The sequence below is a fragment of the Pteropus medius genome, unplaced genomic scaffold (genome assembly GCF_902729225.1).
Source record: "Pteropus medius unplaced genomic scaffold, Ma_sr-lr_union100, whole genome shotgun sequence".
Taxonomy (NCBI): domain Eukaryota; kingdom Metazoa; phylum Chordata; class Mammalia; order Chiroptera; family Pteropodidae; genus Pteropus; species Pteropus medius.
In genome coordinates, this window is record NW_024350927.1 from 3778675 (window position 1) to 3803630 (window position 24956).

A 24956-nucleotide genomic window follows, 5' to 3' on the forward strand; every position below is an offset into this window, starting at 1 on the left:
TGCTGATTTAATGTTTGTCGCTAGACTACAGGCACCATGAGAAGAGTTACTGCTGCTTTTTTGCTCACCATTGCACTGTACAACCAACCCAGTAGAGTGCCTGGCGCACCGCAGGAGCTTTAGGAACGTTATTGGAATGAATGAATGAGAGACAGAGACAGAGAGAGAGAAGAGGCTACTCTGTACGTAAAGGAATCGGGGCTTTTCACCACCCAGAACATGCCTCATGATCCACCAGCAATCTGATGAATTCTGAAAGGCACCACATGCATTGCACAGCTGTAGGCATAGCAGCTGTCATGCAAAGGAGCCGAGGCCAAGAACTATGAAGAATCCAGCCCTTTGTTTTTTTCTGCCTGCCTCATAAACGAAATGAAGGTAGGTCAACTGTCAATCTACCTGTCAGCTGCATGTCTTCAACATGCTTTAACACTGCTACTGAATGAAACTTATGTTGATTTACTATTTGGCGTCACTGCCTGAAAAGACATTTAAATGTCTGAGGTCACACGTAAGACCTAAATAGAATTAAGTTCATATAAAAAGTTCTTCATTTCGGGTCTTTGCAAGCTATAAATTAGCTTTCCCAGAGTATTTAAGTTAAAAACAAAAAAGGTCTGACTCATTATTTAAACTCTCTAAACTTTAGGTCATAAAGTTCAAACAGGACTCTTTACCAGTAGGCTGTTCAAAACAGACAAGTTCCAAGAGTGAGCCTCATGCAAGTATTTTAATTAAAACCTAAGAGTCAGTGGGTTATATGCTGCCCAGAGTAGTTATAAAAATAATAATAGGATAATAAGAAATATGAACTACTTAACTCGATATAAAAACTGAGCAATCTTGGCAGATATAAAAATGAAGATGTGTAAGTGCATGTATCACTAATAAAACAAAGAGTTTGTGTTCAGTTTTTTCTCCAAATCCAACCAAGTGAAAAGATTTAAAAAAAAAAAAAATTAAGGGATAAATAAAAAAGAAAAGCAGAAAGTAAAATGTTTAAACATGCAAGCCAAAGTATGCCAAACAGAAAAGTCTTAGAGTGAACTTTCCATTAAGCTATGAATATATTTGAATATATGTTATGCTTAATTGCAAAGTAAAGATTTCCCCTTCTCCTCAAACTCCAGCCTCTGAAAATCACAACTTACCTAGAAAGCTGGTGACATTAAACAAAATGAACAATAAATAAAGGAACAGGTTGAATTATGTGAAGAGTTTGCAAACAATTATGCATTAAAAGCCTAATGTCGACAAAATCTCAATACTCAGTTAAAACGATAAAAAACAAACAAACGAAAAAACACCTGGGAATTTTCTAAACCCAGATCATCTAATGCAGGATCAAAGCATTTAATGACCTAAATCAGCCACAAAATCATGTTCAATAAACACAGAACATGCATTTAGTAAGAGGCCCACAAACCGCCCCTTGAATGAGTTAGTTGTATTTGCATTAGGCTGTGAAATACAAAAAATATGTAATGGAAAAATCAGAAAAGCCTTTTTGCCTACATTTTAAAATATTATTTTTACATTTTTCGAAAATCAAGTTTATGTTATGATTTTATTTACGGTATGACTACCACAACTCACTTTGCAATGTTCTAAGTAAAGGACAGATTCATGAATTCAAATGCCTAAAAAAATTTACTTAAGATTAAGGTGGGCAAAAAAGAAAGTTTTATATTAGTAAGAAACTGCCACATTGTGCCTTGGCATAGAGTCAAACTGGGCTCTATGAAAGATTCACGAATTCACATTAAAATTCTTTATTTAAAAAAATCCCAACAACGTGTCAAAATGCCAGCTGGAAATATGATATATCCGACCAAACTATTTTCCTACCCGGAAATTATTCCCTCCCTTTTGTAAGCCCGACTACGCTTTCCCGTGGTTTGAAAACATGATAAAACAAAATAAAACTATTGTAGTTAAATCAAAAGTGACAAAACAGCATGCTCTTCAACTTCCATTTCGTTAATGGCCTAATTTCAGAAAGATCTGGTGTGCTAAGACCTTAGCCCACCCCTGAGAGTGTTGCAATCGTGCGCGGCGCGGCCTGGCCCCGCGTGGGGTGGGGGTGAGGGATTAGAGTGGCAGGGCCCGTCAGGGAGAGGGGCGCAGGGAGCAGCGGCCCGGCCCGGCGCCGGGGAAGCCCGAAGTGGCAGGGCCTGGCCTCGCGTGGAGTGGGGTGGAGTAGGGTTTGGAGTGGCAGGGCCGTCCGGGAGAGGGGCGCAGCGGCACGGCCCGGCGCTGGGGGGCACGGAGTGGCAGGGCCAACCTCACTGGGTGGGTGGGGGTGGAGGTTTTAAAATTGTGTTGAGAGGCACCTGACACGCAGCACTGTCCGGCATCGGGGGGTCGCGGGGGACCACGAAGTGGCAGTGCCCGGCCTCGCGTGGAGTGGGTGGGGGGTTGGAGTGGCAGGGCCCGTCCGGGAGAGGGGCGCGGCGGCACGGCCCGGAGCCGCGGGGCACGGAGTGGCAGGGCCCGGCCCGCGCGGACCGGCAGTGTACGGCTCGGCCGGTTCTCTGCCCTCTGGGGGACGCGAGCTCATCGGCCACAGCACGCCCGGCCCTACCCGCACAGTCCCGGCGGGACACGAGGCCACCGAATCTGCGGACCTGGAAATGTCACTCTCAGAACACATTTTATGACGCGTTCGCTGGCAAATAGCACAAAAAGCTAAGAATATACCGGGTATGTACGACTCTGACGAGACCGGCTGCTGCGCCGGCCCGCAAGTCCTGCTATTTTTGATGTCCGAGAGTGAAGTGACAACTAGCCCTCAGGCGGCACTGGGGTCTGCGCACTTTTCCACGCCCGCATTCCCGGCCCCAAGTTAGAAAAGAGCCCGAGCGGCGTCCGGCGCCGTGATTCAGCAGCGGCCCGGGGGGGCCGGAGCGCGGGCAGGCGGCCGGTCTGGAAAAGGTCACCGAGAGCCGCGGGCTCCGCCGGAGCCCGGATCCGGCCAGCCCAGGCGCGGCGGGGGAGCGGGCGGCGGCGGGATCCTACCTTTCCTGCTTTTCGGGGAGCTCCGCTTGCTCCGGGCGCTGGCTCGCTCTTCCTCAATCGCAGCTGCTATCTCGGGGTTGTCTTCCCCATTGTACCAGACCAGGAGCTCCTCGCCCGGCGCGATTGGCTGCGAAGAGAGAAGAGACAGGCGCCGGGCCAATCAGAGCGGCGGTTGTTGGCGGGGCGGGGGCAGGGCGGGGCCGCGAGCCGAAGGCCAGCCCGGCAGGAAGGGCTCCTAAAACCTCCGCGGCGGAGGGCTGGGCGGCCGCGGGAAGGGACCCTCTGCTGGAGGGAGGACCTCACTTCCCGCCCGCCTCCTCTGCTGGGGGTCCGCAGGGCCACTAAGGGTCTGACTAGGAGAGATTGCTTTAAACTTAAAACTGCCATGCTGCCGAATCTGACTGTTCAAAGCCTCGCAACTACACGCAGAAGGAAAAATAAAACACGGAACCATTTTGCCCATGAAATCTAACTGATGAGAAATTTAAAGCACAATTAGAACCCCATAGTTTGGCAAGAGAAGTGCTAAAAGCTAATGGCCAGTGCACCGTTCAGGTTCTAACAAGTTAAACATGATAAGGAAGAACTATATGCCCCCGCACATTTATAAGTCACCGCTAATTATATCACGGAAAGGCAAAAAGCAGAGGACACACAAGCGTCCTGGCAGTTTATTATCTATGCACTGCCACCAACCTGCTCAGGTCCGTGGAGAATTCACCGCCTTGTCCTCTGCACCACACATCGAGTTTACATGACAACTTAAATTTAAAAGGAAATGCCTAAAAATAACTCACACATATTATGCTCCTAAAACATTCATTCTTAACAGCCATGTGAGCAGTGAGGACATATAACATCATCATCATACTAATTACATCTAGAACAAGATCCTGAAGAATAAGTATACTGAGTAGAAAGATTATACTTCTAAATAGAATTTAAGGAAATGGCTTATTGGTTTCTCTCACAATGACTTCTGTTCAGAAAGTTCCAAGAGTATCCACACAAGTAAAATTCTGCCTAAAACCCATTGAATAAAATTAGAATCTGTGAGTCCATATTGATATAAACGAATGAATGAACAAGTAAATAAATAAGAAGGAAAGCTCTTCCTTAAAGTAGAACTCAACTAACCAATGAAAAAAGTAATAGAATTAGAAAATCACCAGTTGGCAATCATCTCAGTAATAACTATTTCAGGCAAGAATCATCCATGGCGAAAGTTTGAGGAGTGACAGAATACTTGCAAAGTCTCAAAATATCTCCCTATAAAACATTTATTAACTACAAAGGGAAAAACGGTATCTTTATGAGACAAAGAGACATTATGTGCCTCCTGACCATGTACAGTAGAGAACACAGCATCACTTCTAGAGGTTTCTGCCCAAAATGCATAAACAATTTAATCATAATAAATCATAAGAAAAGCCCAAACTGTGAGACATTCTACAAAATAACTGACCAGTTCTCTCAAAACTGAAAGGTTATAAAAGCAAAGACTGAGGGACAGATGACATTATAACTGAATGCAAGTGAGCTTTCTATTCCCATAAGGATATGATTGGAACAACCATATCCTTATGGGAATAGAAAGCTCACTTGCTTTCTATGTGACTAAGGTGTATCAATTAGCTCAGGGGTCCCCAAACCCCGGGGCTGGGGGCTGGGGGCTGGGGGCTGGTATTGGGCAGTGACCTGTTAGGAACTGGGCAGCACAGCAGAAGGTGAGTGGCAGGTGAGCGAGCAAATCTTCATCTGGATTCGCAGCCGCTCCCCAGAGCCACCATCACCGCCTCAACTCTGCCTCAGCTCCACCTCAGATCATCAGACATTAGATTCTCTTAGGAGCACGGGTCCCTGGTGCTAAAAAGGTTGGGGACCGCTGGCTTAGCTAATAAAATACCTTCAGTGTTAGCTTCCCAGTTTTGAGCACTGCACTACGGTTGTGGAGAGGGATGCTCTTTTTGTTTTTAAGAGCAGGGAGAATCCCATCTAAGATGTCAGCTTAGAAACAATATAGTTCGATTCAACATACCTTCCAGTCTAGATAATACCCTTGAAAGTAAATATTTTGCTTCATTCTCTGCAGAATTGTTTATATAGTCCAAATTTTGAAATATTTTAAATTCTTTAAAATGAAAGAACAAGCCACTGTTTCCTTTGCTCCCTCACCCAAGGAAGGCTAAAACTTGATATTTTCTCTTTAAACCAATGTATTATATTTTTTCAAAAAATGTTTTATTAGTTTCAGCTATACAGCACAATAATAGTTAGGCATTTATAAAATTAAACCAATGTATTATTACTTCCCTTCTTGAGTCAGTTAAGCCTAAACCAAAGAAAACTTAACCTAACATATATAAGATTCGATGAGTTAAAATAAAGATTTTATGAGTCAATATATAAGATTTTTATGAATTAAAATAGCCATTACAGATGCCTTTTGGTACTCTGTTTCTGCTGAAAGAATGGGCTTTTTTACTTAAACAATTTATAGTTTCAAATGCATAGTTTGCTTCTCTATTTTTTTATTGTGAGTCACATATTCATGGAATGGTGCTATCATATAATAATTGAAATGATTAGGAAATATGTAAAGGCTTAAATTAAACTAAAGTGAAAGAGAACATGGAAAAGAGAAAAACAGCATTCCCAACTTATTCCTAACCCAAACAGCATAACCAGAACACTGGCTGCAAGACACCCACGGGACACTTTCATGATACCTCCCAGACTCAGCTTAAGCTTCCAGGGTCATTCCACTGCAATCTCCTGAAGAGTACTAATTGTGCTAGCAAAGTATCAGCACAAACTTTTTACTTAGCAGGGTATTCTTTTGTTGTTGCCAAATACACAAAGTAAAACATATCAGAATCTGTTTTTACCTCAAATTTAACAAAGAATTTCTAAACAGCTAATGAGGTGGTGAGTAGCTAGATTAAAAACAATGAGATTTGCTAGCTGCTGAATAACTTTCAAAACTGTTAGCAATTAAGGTGATTATATTACTGAGCTGTATATTTCTCAACTTCATACCAATAACGGATACATAAATGAGACCACAGACCTTACCTGTTTCGTTCACTACTACAGAAGAATATCTGCTACATACTAGACTATATTTGTCAAACTACCGAATAGAAGAATGAATGGACAGCAGGCTACCAGTTAACTTTCAGGAATTTAAAATAGTTTCTAATCATAGTATAAGCAAAACCGGTGTTGAGATTTTCCAATTACCTGGGTGACAGTTGAGAAACTGATACAGAACCCAGAAGAATACAACATGTAATTTATTTACAAAATCTAATCCACAGAAAGCTTAATCTGCAGTTAGATAATCACTAGTAAGGAATCTGAAAGGTCTCACGCATACCCGAGCAAACATCAAAGGGCAGGACAGAGGGAGGTCTGCAGGGATCACAACTATGTCAGGTCAGACTAAGACAGGTAGCGACAATAGCAGCAGTACAGCTAGTTAACGCTTTGAATCCCTCGGCTGGACTCAGAACACTTCACAGAACCTTACACACATCATCTTGTTTAATCTTCACGACGACTGTACATATTAATTTTATTACTACCTCCATTTTTATATATGAGAAAATTAAGACACAGAATTTAAGTAACTTCTCGTGGTCGCACATCTAGAAGCCAAAACCTGCTCACAAGGCCTCCACTCCTAACTATGACACTATGCTGCCCTGCCAAAATAGCAGCCATCATTTATTTAGCATTTATTAGGCACTAGAGCTCTGCCCATAATCACCTATGAAATTGCCGTGATCGCCCTATGAAGGCGATGCTATAATTATCTGTATCTTACAAATAAGGAAACTGAGGCACACAGCGGTGACTTGCCTAAGGTCACACAGCTAGGAGAGTCACAATGACTTGCCTAGGGTCACACAAGCCAGGACCTCATCCAGAAGTCTGGCTTCAGAGTCCACTCTCCCAAACATTATGTCTCTTGCTTCTCGATGTTTCTCAGATTTGCTACTAGAGAAGAACACAGTTTAATGAAGGAACTGTGAAGTGTCCTAACACCTCCCTGGGTTTGCTCTCCCTTGGAATCTCATTTCCACTCCCTGTCTCGTATTCGTCCCCTCACTGGCATTTCATCTCCGCCAGGGTTCTGCCTCACAGATTTGACCAGATAGAACTATCACTTTAAATACATTTAAGAAACAGAATGAATTATTGAATCAAATTTTGAATGTTATTTCAAATTCCAGTGTAACAAAATTTCATAGTAATACCTACTAGAAAATCATGCTATTATAATACAGCAGAAATAAAATCGAAAAGAAGGTTGTAAAAGTTTTAAATGAGAAAGCACCACAAAAATGTATTTCCTACACAGACTGGAAGCAAGGATGTGGGTACATATGAGGCAGAGGACAGTCCAATTGGCTAAAGATAACAGAAAAAATACAGCAAAAAAAAAAAAAAATTTAAGCAGCTTTTTCTTAACTAAACTTCTAGAAGTTCTAGTGCTACCAAACACGCAAAACTCAGAATGCTGCAAAAACTGACCATCATCTTAAATGCCTGCTCATCTAGAGTTTTCAACTCCACAAAGATAACTTCTTTCATGAACTGTCACCCATTCTGACATTTTTAATAGAAGTGAATAAAGAGAAATTTGCCTTACAGCAGTTTCAGCAAACGGATCTACTCAAATCCAAAGCATCGCCACTCCACCTCCAAGAACATTTCCCCGTACGATGAGTCCAGATTTGCCCTCCGAGAGAATGTGACAACAAAGGAGACAGACAGGGGCTGGCAGAAATGGAGCCACATTTAACGCTTCCCAACGCTAACTTCTCTGCATGTTCTCGGTGACCTCTGACCTCACCACAAACCCTAAAAATGGCTTTCCTCCTTTTTTCATCTCAACAGCGAATGTCTCCAAATAAAAATCTGGCAGAAGGAAGAAACGTATTCTGTTTAATTCCCATTCTGTACAAAAGTTAGGAAGAAAAGCTGACCCAAGGCTACATTACATCGAAGACTAACATCGTGTTTTCAGTTAACACAGAACCACTGTAGCCAGATAGTTTCTCACAGTTGGATAAATCTGCCCGTCAAGCAGTTCCTAATGCCTCTGTACCTCAGGAGGAGAGAGGGAGCTGCCACCAGCTTATCAGTATCTACAAAGATGCAGTGCGTAATTACTGGACACGCTCTTCCTGCTTTAGTGCCCTTACGCACACGAAGCCATGGCAACCATATATTTAAAACAGACCTTTCAATGTGGTGATGAACCACTTTCAAATGTAATACTCCCAAGGTTGGCAGAGTTATTACTGTCAGTCACGACTAAGGACAGCATTTGCAAAAATGCATGCGGAGTAACTAACGACAGACTAATTCTAACACTCTTACCTTTAAAGTTTTATAGTAAATGGCCCTGTTGATTTCCAGTGGAAACAAATTTTGTTCTTCTCCTGAGCAAGCCCAATTCACATATCGCAGCCAGTTCCCCTTCTCAGGATCGGTGGCATCGATGCACATCCATCCCAAATTTGGGTAATAAACCTTGGGAGGAGGAAAACACTTTTGTTAAAATAAGAGTATTTAATGTTTCCACTTGCAACTTTTAAGACAATTCTTTTTTATTATATGCAAGTACTCTATAAAGCATTTCACAGAAACAAAATAAATAAGCAAGAGAGAAAAGAAAAATAAAAAATGAAAAAAGATATAAAACTGTACAATCCTTATTAGTTATTTTCTTATCTGGGCTTATTTGAGTAATTTTTTCTACTAAAGTTGGAGAGCTACAGTAAATACGGTTAATGATCTCTAAATGCTTCACGAATATGTACACAAAGACAAGTGACAACTCTATTCCCTAAAGATAGAACTGGAGGAGTGCACTGGCAGCGCCCCAGCCCCGAGCTCACTGGGCGGTTGTGCAAGTTGAGTGTGGGGCCCAGTCCTGTCCGGTCCCTTTACTGCAGTGCTGACCAGAACTGCAGTGTGAACTCCAAGTGGGTAACAGGCTATGATGCTTTTGCAAACTCGGCTCACCCTTAAACCCTTCTCTATCCAGAGCATCTGTCCAGACTGAGGTGCTATGGAAAATAAATTGGTAGGATATACCAACGTTCTTCCAAAAAAAGATCAAAAACCCAACCCCTCTTTTAGGAGTCAGATCAAATCGACTCTTGCAAGAAGCTTTCCCTGATGAAAATCTTCTTGCAAGAGTCGATTTGATAGATGTGTACTATGCGTGTGTGTGTACGTATATACATATATATGTTTTACTTCCCCAAATTAAGCACTGCAATAGAACTACAGAATCAATCTGACAGACCTATGAAAAACAAAACAAAAAGGACGTCTTTTACTTTCTCTTTAGGAAGAAAAGAAAGAATTTCGATGCTTCCATTTCTTTCCTCCATGTGAAAATTGAGGAACAAAAGTTAAATAATTTTCCCTAAGTCACCCACTTGGCTAGTAGTAAAGATGGGCTTAAACCCAGATCTGCTTGACCTCTACTTGTCAGTCCCTTCCCTGACCACCTTAGTTAAAACTGCAGATCCTCCTCTTCCCATCAGCTGCCCTAGCCACCCCCCCGCCACTTTACCATCCCTCATAGCACTTATGCTCTTTTTCAGTGTGAGATAATCTACTTACTTATTCGACTTAGTGACTGTCTCCCCACACCAGAGTATTAGCTCCATGAGGAGAAGGCATTTCAGCCTTTTCATTCACTGCATAACCTCCAACACCTTTGCCAGCACCTGGCAAAGAGTGGGCTCTCAATAAATTACTATGGAATGAATGAAAGGGCACCATTACACACAACTGAGTAACTGCTATTGTTAAATGAGCACCTACTATGTGACAGGAACCATAAGGAAAGGCGCTTTGTAGTCACATTATTTTATCACTGTAAGTGCCAAGGAGAATCTTTTCACTGTAATTACCTACAGTGAGTTTATTCAAAAACGGTTGTTTGCTTAAACACCTATCTTCGCCATTCTAAAAAGAGATTATGCATGTCACATTAGACTCCTTGTCAAACTCCTATCATAATCATCCTGTTTACACACACACGCACACGTGCGTGCACACTTCTCCTTTAAAACAAAGAGAACGAGCAGCCCCCAAATGGTATGTTATGAAAAAAACAGCATCACAATGCAAAATGTGAACTTTTACACACCAAAATACTATAAACTGCTTTACTTTAAAATGTTTATGGGATATTTTTGTCATGTTTGCCAGCATGATAAAATAAGGAGACTAAAGTAGTTAGTCCTTTAATACTGTCAGTCCATTATTAGTAACGTTTTATTAACTTAGGATAAAAAGCCCCATTCTGATGTATCACAATGGATGGCGTAATCCCACTCACTCCCAGCCCACATACTGGCACAGCTACAGACATCAACGGGATGGAGATGACGCTGGAAAACATCGCACAGCTAAAGAAGGCAGCTGGAGAGAGGCATCAAGAGGCTACCCACCAACCTGAGAATAACAGCACAGGCTGTGCCGGGAACCTCCAGGCTCCCAAGTCAATACACACCTTTGCAAATAGCAAGGTATTCCACTTGAGAGAATTCTTTATGTATAGCACAGCTCCTTTTGTTTCAAAAGGGAAAAAGGCATCTGCTAAATCGTGCTTAAACTAAGATACTTAGTTTACAGAAAAAGATTAACATTTCCATTTTTTTAAATGTACAAACAAGTAATTCACTTGGCCAAAACCTCTTGAAGAAAAAAATTAAACTTACCTAACAATAATCAAAAACAACTTCAAATTAAATAAATTTCAGCTATCAAACTGGTAAGAATTTTTTCTTAAGGAAAAAAAATAAAACAAGATTAGAAAGCAGATATTCCCCTAAACAACGCTGATCAGAGAACTGGTATCATTTTTTTAGATAGAAGTTAGCAGTACTTGACCAAAAAAAATCTAAAATGTGCACCCACTTTAACCAGCGTATCTATTTGTAGGAATTTATTCTGAGATAATTGGGCAATCGTACCAAGATGAATGTACAAAGATGTTCACAGAAGTGCAGTTCACTAGCCCATTTCCAATTCATTCCTACATGGAAAACACCTACATTCCTACATGGGTTAGGGGAGTATGATAATCCACGCACGGAGCAGATTATTAAACAAACATTAAAAAGTACTACTGTGTAAATGATTCATCGGCTTATATGTAAACTTTTGTTAGATATTTCTGTATTCCTTAAGAATTTTTTTTCCCAATAAACACACATTATTTCTATAACTAGAAGAAAACAAAGATAATCAGAAATTGTGGAAACATCATTGGTATAAAACTCATAATACACTGATGACTGAATAAAGCCATTTATAGAAAGTATGGCTTGTATGATGCCATTTTTGTTTTAAACATGAATATATGAAGAGAAAAATACTCTGAAATTAAATAAGTGAAAATGTTAATAATAGTTTTCTCTGAGAAGTGGGATTATTTATGGTTTTTATTTTTTTCTTCTGCTTATCTGAATTTTCTCCCTTTTCTCCACCGATTTAGCATAATCTCTAAGTGAGAGAGAGAAGGGAGTGAGTGGGGAGAACAAGATGGTTTTCTGAATGAAAACCTAAGTCTGAATGAAAGTAGCCAAGGCCTGCCGAATGCTGAGCTGAAGTACGCCTCTTCCTCCTCCTTCCCACATCAGCACACATGCACATTTTTAAAACTATGTGGCTTTATTTAGCGTGCTCATTTTTATTGAGCATCTAGCCTTATCTTTAAGAAGTGGGATGAAAATGTGTTTTTATAAACGATTCCTACCTCAGTTGTCCAAACCTTGGTTTCTAATTAGAATTAATTTCAGTGACTGACACACAGACTCTGATCTTTAAAATGAGACCGAATTTTGCTTCATGTAACTATAAATTACTAGACTGCAAAAGTGCCATAACACCACTAGGCCAGGGCGGTGTGAAGACAGTGGAGAACCACCTAGAATCCCTTCCTCTCAGACGAAGACGACGCAAAGGCAGGTCAGACTCCCACCCTAACTCAAACTCACAACATGTAACAAAACTACTCCAGATCTTCATGATGACCAAGAAACATTCAGCTGACTTGACCCAAAGGAGAAATAGTTCCATATAATCGATAATTTTTCCTGATGCAATATATAAAACAGTCCCTTTTAACAAAGTAGGGGCGCCTCACTAGGTACTACGTATTATGAAACAATTTTTACAAGTTAATTTTCAAATCGGAATTCCCTATTTGCAGAGAAAGAAGTGAAGAAATGGAAACACCTTTGTGCCAAGCAGTGGACTAGATGCTTTATGTGTTATTCTGACCTTTACAAGGACCTATGAAATATTATTAAGCCCCTTTTCCATATGAGGACACTAGGGAAAGTTGGTAATTTTACTAAAATGCTGAAGTCACTAACAGTCAGAGCCAAGATTCAAACCTGGTCCCCTCGCTCACTCCTCATTTCTATTTTCTCTTTCCAAAGCCCTCCTTCCCACTCTCAGCCTTCCCCAGGTTATCCAGGCCTGACCTCCTATCTGCCCCATCACTGAACAGAGACTGCGTACCAACTCTGTCAAACAGAAACAGAACGTAATGTTCACACCACCCAATTTCCATTCAATTTAACCCAGTCATTTCGAAATAGTCATGAAATTTTCTAAATTCAAAATTTAGTACACGCTCCAATTTAAAAAACACGTTCAAAATTAAGTCTGCATGACATACAGAGAGAGGTTTGCAAAGAATGAACTACACTGTTAAAGTTACTTCATGGGTTGGAGATGAGAATTTTAATTTATATCCTTCCTTATCAGTTTATCTGTTATAATGCATGTATATTAATTCAAGTTTCTAAATTTTTAAAAAAATTCTCATTCCATTAATGCACATCCTAAACTGTGTGCCTATGAGGTCCTTACCCAGTCTCAACTTGCAGTAACCAACTTAATTTGACGGAAATCACTCCCTGGAACTAAGACACCTCTACATACCCTCATGCTGAGGTAAGACTTTTATTCTCCCCAACCAGCCCCCAAAGTTCGAGCCTACAGTAATAAAGCCATTCCACTGGCTGGTCTGCAGACCTTCCCCCCTCCACCTCCCTGGCTCCAAACACAATGACAAAGACGGACGCCTTCCCAAAGGTCCGGAGGCTCCAGTTTGTCATACTGTCTGAGGCTCCTTTTCGTCTTCATTTCTCTGGGGGTCTAGATGGTTGAATTTCCAACACTATGATCTACAAGCAGTTTTCCACTTTCCCTGTCTAAACAAATAGAACTATAATTAGGCACTGTCTATCTCCCAGGAACAGACAGGGAAAGTGGGACACGGTGCAGAGAGCCACTGACGTCTGTATCAAGTAATTTCATATACATCATCTCATCTGCAGCCAAATACACGAGGAGCTTGTTATCCTCAACTAAAAGTGACAATATAGAAAATAAGGATAAGTTCATTTTGGTATAGCACCATTTCAATGAAAACATTTAATAAGAGTTGTAACTTTCTAAGTTACGAGGAATTTTATTAACACTGCTACCTAAAAAATACTGTACCTTTTTGGTGTGTTCCCATTCCAGTTGTTTTTGAGTTAGAGAACCTGATACCTGGGCTGCTTGTTAAGGACCATAAAACTGCCACCCTAGAGAAGTAACCTACTGGTGACTACAGACAAAAATAGACCTTTGGCACCAACCACTTCACTCCTCAGACTGCTTTAGAAAACCTGGGGCTTCTTTTAAGAATTATTCAAATGCATCACTGTATCTGAAATATCCTGAAGATTCTGGGATAAGGGAAATAAAAGAGAATCTAATAGGTGGTAAAATATACCAACAACGTGTAGGTGTAGGTGATTCTAAAATACAAATCTAAAAACTAAGTAGCTAGCTGGGCCTCTCACGCCTGCAAAGCCAGGTTGCAAAGCCAGGTTCCATCGTTACCAAGGCTCCACAGTGACTGACCCTTGACCCTCTTTTGAAATTAAGTTTCATATACATTTTCATACACAAATGTTTCTGGAAAATCTCCCAACAACAGATGCTCAATAAATGTTGACAGGTTCACAGCAGACCCCCAACCAACATCCACTAAATGAACAAAATAACAACATTCTTAAATCAGAAATTCTAACTCTGGAGCATGGATGTTTAAGAATTCCATAATACCCTAGAAATCATATCCAAATTTTGTGTATATATGTGCATCTGTATATTTTCTGGAGAGATTTTCAAAAAAGAGTAAAAATCTCTGGGCTCCACTAGTGGGAAGAGCACTGAACAGGCAACCAAGAAACCTGGGCTCTAACCAGACTCCAGGACTAACAGCTTTAAGACATCAAGCACGTGGCATTCAGCCTCCTCACTGTGGAGTTAGGGCATCTCTAGTATTCATTCTTTCACTGCACACACACACACACACACACACACACAAACCCATAGGTATTGCCAGTAGTCTAGACAATACCACAAACGTTATATGCCAAGATCGGTGTTCCAGAACTTAGGGAAGTGCCCAGGACATGGTGAAAGCTTAACAAACAGGGCTTAAATCAGTGAATAAATTAAACTCTCAAACAGAATTTTTTTTTTTGGCATCAGCCCAAGCTGCCAATCTGAGCACAAGTTAACTTACTCAGGAAGATCACTTCATTCTCTGTACATCAATGTCCTTGTCTGTCATGAAGTTCTTGAGAGAATATGACTGGCCTAGCCGTTTCCATGACAACCAACTTTAAGGACCAAGTTCAAAATCTTGGTACCGCTATTAACCACACAGCTTCACAGTTAACCTAAGACACCAGACGGCACCATGCTCACTCCCATTGCTTCTCTTCTCCACACACTGAGATCAGGGCTTGGCAGACTTCCTCTATGAAGGGCCAGACAATAAATCTTTTCAGTTTCGTAGGCCATACGGTCTCTGTCGCAACTGTTCAACTCTGCCACTGTAGGGCAAAGCAGCCACAGAAAAAATGTAAACGAATGAGTGTTGCTGAGTTCCAATAAAACTTTGTTCATGAAGTGAAATTTGAATTTCGTATAACTTTCATGTGTCACAAAACATTTGATTTTTTGTTTAAACCACTTAAAAATGTAAAACCACTCTTAGCTCGAGGACTATCAAAACCAGAGGGCAGGGTGGAGTTCCCTGTCCTCCAGGTCTTTTCCTGAGGTGTGACTGACTCGGGGTTCAGAGGCTGGAAAGGAGCAGGAGGGGCTGAGGGGGCTTTTTGAAAGGCCCCTGAGAAGCGTTGGCTGGCTTCTCTGCTCCTTTTCTTCTTGCCTCCATTTTTAACTTAGACAAAATTTGAAATTAATGAGATAGCAAAAACTATGAAGCACACCTGTTACTATCTAATCATAAAATAGGTTTTTACTTCTTAACAAATTACATTATTAGTCTTCTCATTACAGATATAATTTCTCTATCATTTTTGTTGAAATACAATTCTACTCTTCCCTCCATCTTCCTGACTCAAAATTTGTTGCCTGAATGAATAACATGCAAACAGAAGCAGTGAACTCTCAGTTTTCATCTATAATGGGCGGGGGGAGGGAACTATTTAAAAGATTAACAATACTGCATTTTAAAAAGCTAGGAAGAAACGTACTCTTGACGGTTATGTAAATTAGTACAACTCTTCTGGAGAACTGATAAGGAAAATCTACCAAATATTAAAATGTACAAAATAACTTCTGACTTAACAATTTATCTTAAGAAGATAACCAGACAAGTCAGCAAATGTGTATACAGAATGAGTTTCATACTTTGAATAATTAAAAACATGAAAAAATTAAAACGACAAGTGTCCAACCGCTTGAACAGTAGGAGGATACAACAGAATTCGAAGTGGCATAAGAAATAATGCTGCAGATAAGCATTTGACACAGATATGGCCATAAGATATTGAAAGAAAAAAGTATGTCAAAAATGACATGTTCTGTTTGATCTCCATTGCATGAAATGTCTATATATGGTGTTGGTATCTGTACCGGTGAATGTGAGCGACAGAAGAAAAACAGAGGCTGAGAAACAGAATTAAAAGAATGTTCACCAAGAAGTTCGCAGATGATTTTACTTTGTTTATAGTTTTCTGTACTATTTATATTATTTTGCAATGAACGTGTACTACCTTTATAATTTTTTAAAAACTCACTAGAATGTACAACACTAGGAGTGTGCAACCCTCATTTAACTGTGGACTGTAAGTGATAACGATGTGTCAATGTTGGTTCATCGATTGTAACAAATGCTCCGCTCTGGTCAGGATCTTGACAGTGGGAGATGTTATGTAGGAACTCTCTGTACTTTCTCCTCAATTTTGCTGTGAACTCAAAACTGCTCTAAAAAATAAAGTCTATTAAATAAAAGACTTGTTAAAATAACTCATATGCCAACAATTCAAAAGTTCTGTTCGTCAAAAGCAATTTGAGCCCCGCAGAAGTGACTCTGAAAGGCATTCATCAGAAGCAGTTGTAGAGTATTGCAGATTGCTCTCAGCGTGTGTGGGGCCGTCAAGGCAAGTATGACATGAAGCCCAACATTTCAGCTGGCTAGCACTTTCCCGCCAGAAACTGATCAAAGAATGTTCTCCTCTTTGGAGAACCTGGCTGTTTTGTGCATTCCCCACTCCCGTAATTTCTCACTTAATAGAATGTTTTCAGTGAAAGCTTAAGACTGAATTAGACAATCAGGGCTCAAGAAAAGCAATTTAACACTTTGTCTTTGATTAGCTTTCAAACAGAGTTCTAGCTGGGGCAAAAGAACAGGCTGCTAAAAAAGATAAGCTGTTCTCAAGGGGCTTCAAATGCCAAGATGAGATTTTAATGATAAGCAGTTTCTATGACATTAAAAAGAGGTCCTCCGATGCAAGTCTGAGGATAAGACCAAGAAGGCTGGAATAAATTAATGAGGAAATATGAAATTTTACCTGGATTCTTACTTTCTTCTTTATAAGAAATATATACATTATAATTTATGTACCCTATACTTTGCCAAATGCATACTTCTATATGTTTACATTATATATATGTACACATACACATACACACCTTTTAACAGAGCAAAAGGCTTAAAAATTTCTGTAAGGAACATATACTTTGTAGCTGGAACTATCTGAATGACATCCAGATTTTTCCTTTAAATTGCAGGAAGAAAAAGCCAGCCCTGATAAGCACTAAATCTTTAAATCTGACCAACAAGAGCTTGCAAGGTCATAAGATTCACAACTGGGGTAGTATGTAAGTTAGAAGCCTCTTAAGTAAACAGTGGAATGTTAACAGGTTTAGAAATCAAATCCCTAATATGCCATGGCTCCAATCACAATTTTCACCAAGCTACTACAAATTCACATTATGTATGAATTTCCATACAAATGAAGCTTAATGGACAAAAGGCACTGTTAACAATTTATATGACATGCCCAACAACACCAAACTGCTGTTTTGGGTAAAACAGGTACCATAAACTCAGGTTTACTATCAATGGCATTTGTTCAAACTTAACGTTCTGCACACAGAACCCGAGCATGCATCTCCTGGGTCCCTGACATCCTCACTCTGACGAGTGCTGATCTGGGAGGGAATATTTGTTAGTTTCCCTTGGGAAACTGCTAAAATTAAAAATGTTGTTTATTTTGGAGCATAATTTCGTGGTCAAGAAATATGTAATCACTCGGGGTAATATCATTTTTTTGGCTGGGCAGTTTTTCTACAACTCTGGCACCCTTTTACTTCAAAAGTGGTGAAAAAGCATAATGTAAATTATTCTCATGGTAAACCTTCATTTCCTAAGGCCTCTTGGGTTTTCTTTAAATTTATTACAAGGGAGTCACAAAACAAAACAAAACAAAAACAAAAAACAAAGAAACTCAAAATTACTGGGATAAACTGTTGGAATTTTCGAGTTAAGAAACAGTGCTTATGTCATTGAGGAGAACAGCAATATACTTCAAATGCACAAATGCCACAGAACTTCTTGTTGGAAAGTGTCCAGGCGTTTCCTAGGCATATTTTATTTTTAGGTTTTTATATGTTCACATCTGAAACAGATGCGATTCAATTTAAGACAATGAGATAGGAATGCTTTTCCTCACCACAGAAACACTTCACTCGCTTTAAAAAGGAGCCGCAGCACTGAGGTCCTCTAAGCAGGTGAGGCGCATGCCCGGACGGACACCCGGACAGATGCTAAATGGGCATGCAACTCTCCAGAAAACAATAAAAATGTACTTTATCTTCATAGCTATCCTAAAGAGATAGTTTCTACTCTCTCCATTTTAAAATTGAGGTTAAGTACGCTGCCCAGGGTCACAAAGCTAATGGCAGGATTTGGACGCAGGCAATCCAATGAAGCACTTCCGTCTCACTGCTGGGCAGGAGACGCGGGCTCCTGTTCTGCACCGACACCACTGTCAACGTGTGGGCCCCACAGGGAGGAGCAGTTCACGTCTGTTCTTGACCCTTTCACCTCTGTAAGGCGTGTGCCAATGCTCTGCTCTGTGTTCCAGGATTGTTGCGAGAACACAGAGTGACCAGAAAGAAAGGCTTCTGAAAAATACTAAGTGCTATATAAACATGCCACGTGCTAAATGTATTCAACTCTGAATATTCCAGCAAAACAGAGATGACTTTCTAAAGTACAGAAAAGACCCTAATGGTGTTTTTTTGCAGCCACCATGGGGTGTCTCCCTGGAAACCTGTAAAGTGACAGACCAAAGTCTTGGCTGCAAAGCAAACACCCTGAACGAGGCAATATAAAGAGTGGATTTGACATTTATTGTTGAGGATGGATGGCCAAGCAGTCTCAAAATGCAAATATAAATAGCGGTCTGTATCCAAGGAAGTACATGTTCTCCTTAATAAAAATATTCCTGATTTTAAAAAGCACATTAAAAAGGTTGTTTTAATTTCAAAATGTCAAATCCTAAGAGAAGAGAATGATTTTTTTTTAAAAAAGTATAGAACTCTGATAAACAAAGAACCAGAATTCTTTCTTACCTCCCACATGTATACATTATTCTTAACCTGAGATCTTTTTTTCTTATCACCAACAAATGGCCCAAACTTTTTGCCTTTTAAAATTGGTTTAGTGGCCCAGACACCTAGAAAATAAAACCAATATTTTTATAACATATGTGGTTATTTTAAAGAATGAAGCATTAACATCAATTCAATTTCACAAAATAGTTAAAAAGCTAGACAACCTAAAAGCAAGATAACATTGAATCGACTAAAATCAAGTGAAATCAAATGCAGTCTTCAGTGGTGATTTTCTCTTCCTCTTTACATTCTTCTGTGCTTTCCAAATAGCCTGTAAAGAACCTATTTTTTTATAGCAGAAACGAATGTTTTACATTTGCTTGTTTTTAATTTTTACATGTGAAATTACCCAGAAAAGAATGTTTTTTTATAGCAGAAAAGAATGTTTTATATTTGTTTTTAATTTTTACATGTAAAATTACCCAGACAATACAATCACAAATATGTGGAGAATAGCACAATCACAACAATTAAAAAAAAAAAATACCAGAAAGTAGAGAAACTACAAATAACTTTTAAATTCCTCTTTCTACTTTCCTACAGATTTCAAATTGTCTCAAATGAACAGAGCTGCTTTTATAAAAAGTTAGAAATATAGTTTTATGAATAAATATTTTGGAAGTTTGTTCAAAGTGAAAACCTTCCCTCTCTTGCTAAGTTTCCTGAAAACTTAGCTACTGAAACAACTCACTTTTCCGAGTTTCAAAGAGCCAAGATTTTATGCTGCCCTGTGGTATTCTTAGGGGTATTTCTATTTCCTCTGCACTGACCATAAGGCAAACAGACAAGATGAAGCAGCAGTGGCTAAAATGGCAGGAGACCACCCCGAGTCAAGGGAACCAGTGCCCTGCAGTGACTCAGTGATGACACCCCTGGACAGGTTCCCTCATTTTCTGGCCTCACTTCCTCATGTACAGAAAGAGCATGGAGTCTCAGCCAGTCTTGTTCAGCCAGGATGTAAGAATTCCGCTTTTCTGTAAGTCTGCTCTGAATCTGGTTTGACAACGCAGCTAATATCAACTAGCGAGTCTATAAGATAAACCACTTTCATGTGAATGATACAATTTACACACTCAAGTTACTCACTGAATAATTTTCCATGAGAATGAAAAAAAAGCACTTAAAGATTTATTCACACACACACATACACATAAACTGAAATATTTGAAGTACATCTTAAAAAATAGAAATAGGACATAAACATGTACTTTGACTAAATTTTTATAATTTACTTCCTTAGCCTTCTGACTAAAGATTAGGACACAAAAACAAGACCAAATACACAAAAACTCGGCTTGTACTTGATAAGAAATCCCAGCCTAAAACATTCAGATACACTTAAGGCATCGCTCATTCAAGTATCTACTGAGGTCCAAAATATGTCAGGTACTGGAGACACAGAGATAAATAAGAATGAAAGTCTTCACAAGCAATAGAAGGGACAGATGGGAAAACAAGAACAAAATAATGAAATAAATGTAATCGCACAATCCCACTCAAGCCATAGTGAAATCAGAGGCAAGGGAGCAACGCATCCTGTGGGAAGAACAGCCCTGGGGAAACGCGCGGGAAGCGGGGCGCTTAGGCTGAGTCACAAAGGATGGTGGGTGTGCCGATGTTTCTGGTTTAACTTTGCCATCTGTCCACCCTGGATTCTTGACTAGAAATTGCATAAATATCACATAATCTAAGTCAGAGTGTACCTCTGTTGCTTTTATAGTGAGCTTCCTACCTTAAATGTCCCAAAGGAAGCCTGGCTGCAGCCCGCTCTCCCTTCCCTGTCTCTTCTGTAACCCTAATACTCACCAATCCGAGTCTTGTCAACAGCAGATGGGAAAAGCCTCACTTCCTCCGGAAGTCCTCGAAGCACGTGGTCAGGTACCTCGGCCAGGGTCTCAGCAGCTGCCCCAGACTCAGTAGTGTTCTGCAGGTCAAGAAACAGAAGGACCACAGCAAAAGGAAGAAAACCAGTTAGTGTTTTGTTTTTTCCCTGGTCCACTAAGCAAGTATGCAAAAATATAACTGAAAGCTGAAACCAGCAAAGCAAACCAAGACGATGATGTCAAGCATTTCGGGAGTTGCTTTGATGCTTGTTTATGAGTCTCCAAAGGAAACCACTGCAACCTTCAAGCATGTTTGTGTTCATCTATTTTGTTCCTGCCACCTGTAGCCATTTGCAAAATATGTAAATCCCTGGCACCATATTGCTATAAACTCTCAGAGAATCTGGCAGTAAAATACAGCTTAAGCTTACTTTTAAAAAGTCAAAGGCTACCATTAGCATTTTAAAACAGTTAAAAACTCAAAGTCAGCACTCCCTACTTAAATGAACACTTTCAGCACATACTGTAAGGGCCATGCCAGCCAACTGGACCCCATCCAATCTGTGCTTTCATTCTTTAGCAATGACACCCCTTGACAGGGGCTTGAAAATTCCAACCATGAACACAATTTGTTCTGGAACTTCAATGGAAGTGCGACCTTTCCAGGAAACAGCAATTTGCCACTGTCTACCAAGTAATTAAATAGCAAAGTCACCACAGTATCACAAACTCTCTAAGAAATAGAGAATTTTATACAATTACTAACCAAAGTTTATGCTAAAATTCACTATCATCTTAACAAATAAGATTATCATTAGATATGTATATAAGGAAATAAAAACGGGAGATTTGAACCAACTGGTAAAACACGACTGTTATTTTCAAAATAACTTTTAAATCAAAAGAAAACCAAGTGTCTATTAATTGGTACCACGTACACCCTAAAGACCTAATATATCATGATACTGCCAAGAATGATGGGTTTTGTAGTCAGAGTGTATTTTATTTCACTGCAAAGGGAAACATTTCTGAAGGACATTCAAAGAAACCAATGTGGGCAAAAAGTAAACTCTAAGCTAAAAAAGATTAATTTTCTTACAACAATGAAACTCTTGTAGTTTTTAAGAATGCTTTGTGCCAAGAAAAGAATATCATCCAAACTTGAGTACTCCCAGCATTTCAAAATTTTTTTAAATATCAATAGGCTGCTTCAAGAGAAATAAACCCCACAGCAACGAGCAAGTCACCACGAAGCTCTTCCCAGCCTGCCTTGTGTTGGAGTGCGTGAAAGGGGCATCTGAAGGCTTGGGTTCATTTCCTGGATGGGGCAAAGCTGAGAGAGTGTATGCTTCAGAAGCACAAATGCTTCAATCCTACTTGATTTACTTGGTCCCAACGAGATCACCAAGCACAAGTTAAATGTCTCCCAAAATGTAGGACTAAGAAAACTGCCCCAGAAAACAGTCTTCTGGTATTTCTAAATAGCTAAAGTGTGAAAATTTCTCACTTCTAAATATAGTGCCCCCATTTTTTAAAGTTTAATCTATAAACTAGAAATTTGGAAATGTGAACACATTTTTTTCCCAAAAGGAGGAAAAGTATTAAATTGGTAGTTGGTACCTTAGGCTATAAATTATTTAACACTGAGAAACTAAGCAATATTAACAAGCACCAGGCAGAGTTGTGAGTTTTATTAACACTTAGCCACTTATCACAATAAGAGAGAGTTTTTTTCCCGTTTTTCAGACAGGAACGTAGACAGAGATTTTAAAGGACTTGACATCGTTTGACCTCCCCAAGAGCTATGGAAACACGGCGTGTCAGCTAATCTACAGGGACACTTCCAGGCACTGTTCCGGTACTAACAACAAGCCAGCCCGCACTGAGAACCTCTTCAGGGTCTCCTTGCAAGGCGCTGTGCTAACCAACCATCTCACACGCATGACAGAGTTTACTCCGAACAGGCCAAGAGGCAGGGACCGTTGGTGCCTCCGCCCAGACACCCTCCAAACTACCCCCCCAATATACATACATACACACACACACACACACACACACACACACACACACACACACAGGAGTAAACTGAAGCTTAGGCAAGTTGTCAATGGTGCTCGAAGCCACAATTTGAACCTCTGTCTGACCCCAGAGCCAAGTTCATAACCACTGTGGTGTTTCCAGTTAAGATTCTGCTGGATAAGGCCTGAGGATCTCGTGTAAAACATGGTGACTATAGCTGATAACACTGTATTACAGAAATGAAATCTGCTAAGAGAGTAGAACTTAAATGTTCTCACCAAATAAATAAGAGAGGTGATAGATGTGTTAATTAACTGTGTGGTGGAAATCCTTCCACAATGTACACATATAACGAATCACCACCACATCGTACACTTTAAATACCTTAATTTTATTTGTCAATTATATCTCAATCGTGTTGGAATAAAATCCTGCTGGAACATAATCTAAGAACCTCTGACCTCAAACCTCCAAACGTCCAGAACATCAACAGGAGATGGTGCCTAAGGCGAAAATGGTCATCCCCACAGGAAATTTCTAACTTGAGCATGAGATGGAGACTGGGTGTATTAAAATTTGTGAAAAACCTGTGAATATCAAGGACTCGAGCAGAGCTGCCACAGGAAAAGGCAATAAGGAAAATTCCTACGCATTGCTTTTTACCTGCTTTCGGCTAACCCATTATTTTTAATTTGGGCTCATTTACCTAGCTGAGCAAAGCACTTTTTCTATTTTAGTACCCTTCACACTACAACAGGACTCAACTAAACCAGGAGGACCTCAATCCACACAAAGCCTTCTAGACACTCGCCAGCTGTCCGCCTGCTGCGATGCCTACGGCTGGAAACTGCCCGGAACATCTTTAGAAAATCAGTCATTTTGACATAGGAGAAGGTGGAATGGCTTGCCTGCATACTCTTCCTTATTTTTCCTTCATAGCTCTTATCACGATTTTAAATAACTATTTATGTAATTATGAGTTTCATGTACCTCCCGTCAGACTGCAGCTAAGATAGATGGCATCTATCTTATTCAATGTTTCATTCCCAGTGCTTAGTGGGAGACATAACAAGTTTCTTGTCACTTAAATACTTGAATAAATGATTCTTATAAGCTAACTTAAATCTTTTTGAAAAAAAAAAATGGAAGGATAGAAACAAATAAAACAGCAAGATCATATATCATATCAGGACGTATTTTTCCACGTATGCCTAAATTTCTTGAATTTGAGGTAAGTATTCTTTGTCAATAGGAAGAATCTTATTATTATTTTTTTTTAGAAGATATGATATGCTTTCAATTCCAGGCAATCAATTCACAAGCAAATCTTTGGAACAAAAGAATGCTTAAAAAGAAAATTTCTCTCCCTCACACACATAAACTAGAATCTCTTTTTTATATATATCCTGATAATATTAGATATAATATCATATTCTAAACAGGATTATCTTGGTCCTTACACTAAAGAATCACAATCTGATCCTGAAAATGTTTCCTAGATCGATTTTATCTAAGATAAATTTCAAAATCTACTCGATTAATTTATTAAAATATTTCTGGGTCCCATCTATGGGCCAAGCAATGTTTTAGGCATCACATCTGCCTCAACGATGTGTCGGTCACTCCAGTGAGGAAGGCAGACAAAACCAAAAAAAAAAAAATGTATACAATGCCTGGTAGTTACTGATGCTCTGAAGAAATCAAGCACAAGAAGGAAACACAGTGATGGAGATGGCGTAGAGCGCTACTTTTAGACGGGGTGCTCAGGGAAGGGAATCATGTGACAATATGGAGTAAAAACGTGCCAGGAAAGGGAACCAGCAAGGACCCTTGCTGAGTTAGGAATAAGCCTGGTGCGCTCAGAGGACAGACAGGAGAAAAAGACCAATGTGTCTAAAGCAGGGAAGGTGAGGTAGGCAGGGGTGATGCCTTAGGAGAAACGTTTCGCCTTGTGCTGACCTACACAGAACAAGAGTGGAAGGCAACTCACCAGGGCCAGACCACAAGCTCTGGGAAGGAACTCCAGCTGCTCCTTGTCCCAGGGACCCATCCATG

At 40.0% G+C, this 24956-nt stretch overlaps 1 protein-coding gene and 1 long non-coding RNA gene across 11 annotated transcripts in view; one reads left to right on the forward strand and one right to left on the reverse strand.

The window, feature by feature from the left end:
- Positions 1 to 24956, reverse strand: part of PRDM2 (PR/SET domain 2) — a 111236-nt gene that overhangs the window by 61017 nt on the left and 25263 nt on the right. For 7 of the 10 annotated variants that reach the window (XM_039842174.1, XM_039842173.1, XM_039842164.1 and 4 more), the window contains 4 exons: positions 20866 to 20983; positions 19018 to 19121; positions 8410 to 8562; positions 3019 to 3145 (listed from right to left, as the gene is read on the reverse strand). In XM_039842174.1, the coding sequence (XP_039698108.1) occupies positions 3019 to 3145; positions 8410 to 8562; positions 19018 to 19121; positions 20866 to 20983 (502 nt within the window). Of the gene's footprint in view, positions 1 to 3018; positions 3146 to 8409; positions 8563 to 19017; positions 19122 to 20865; positions 20984 to 24956 lie in introns of those variants that run through there. The other 3 variants (XM_039842171.1, XM_039842172.1, XM_039842168.1) reach the window with 2 other exon arrangements.
- Positions 870 to 14292, forward strand: LOC120585798 (uncharacterized). Its single transcript, XR_005648521.1, has 3 exons — positions 870 to 1217; positions 4251 to 4252; positions 14281 to 14292. It is a non-coding gene; the product is annotated as an uncharacterized LOC120585798 (long non-coding RNA).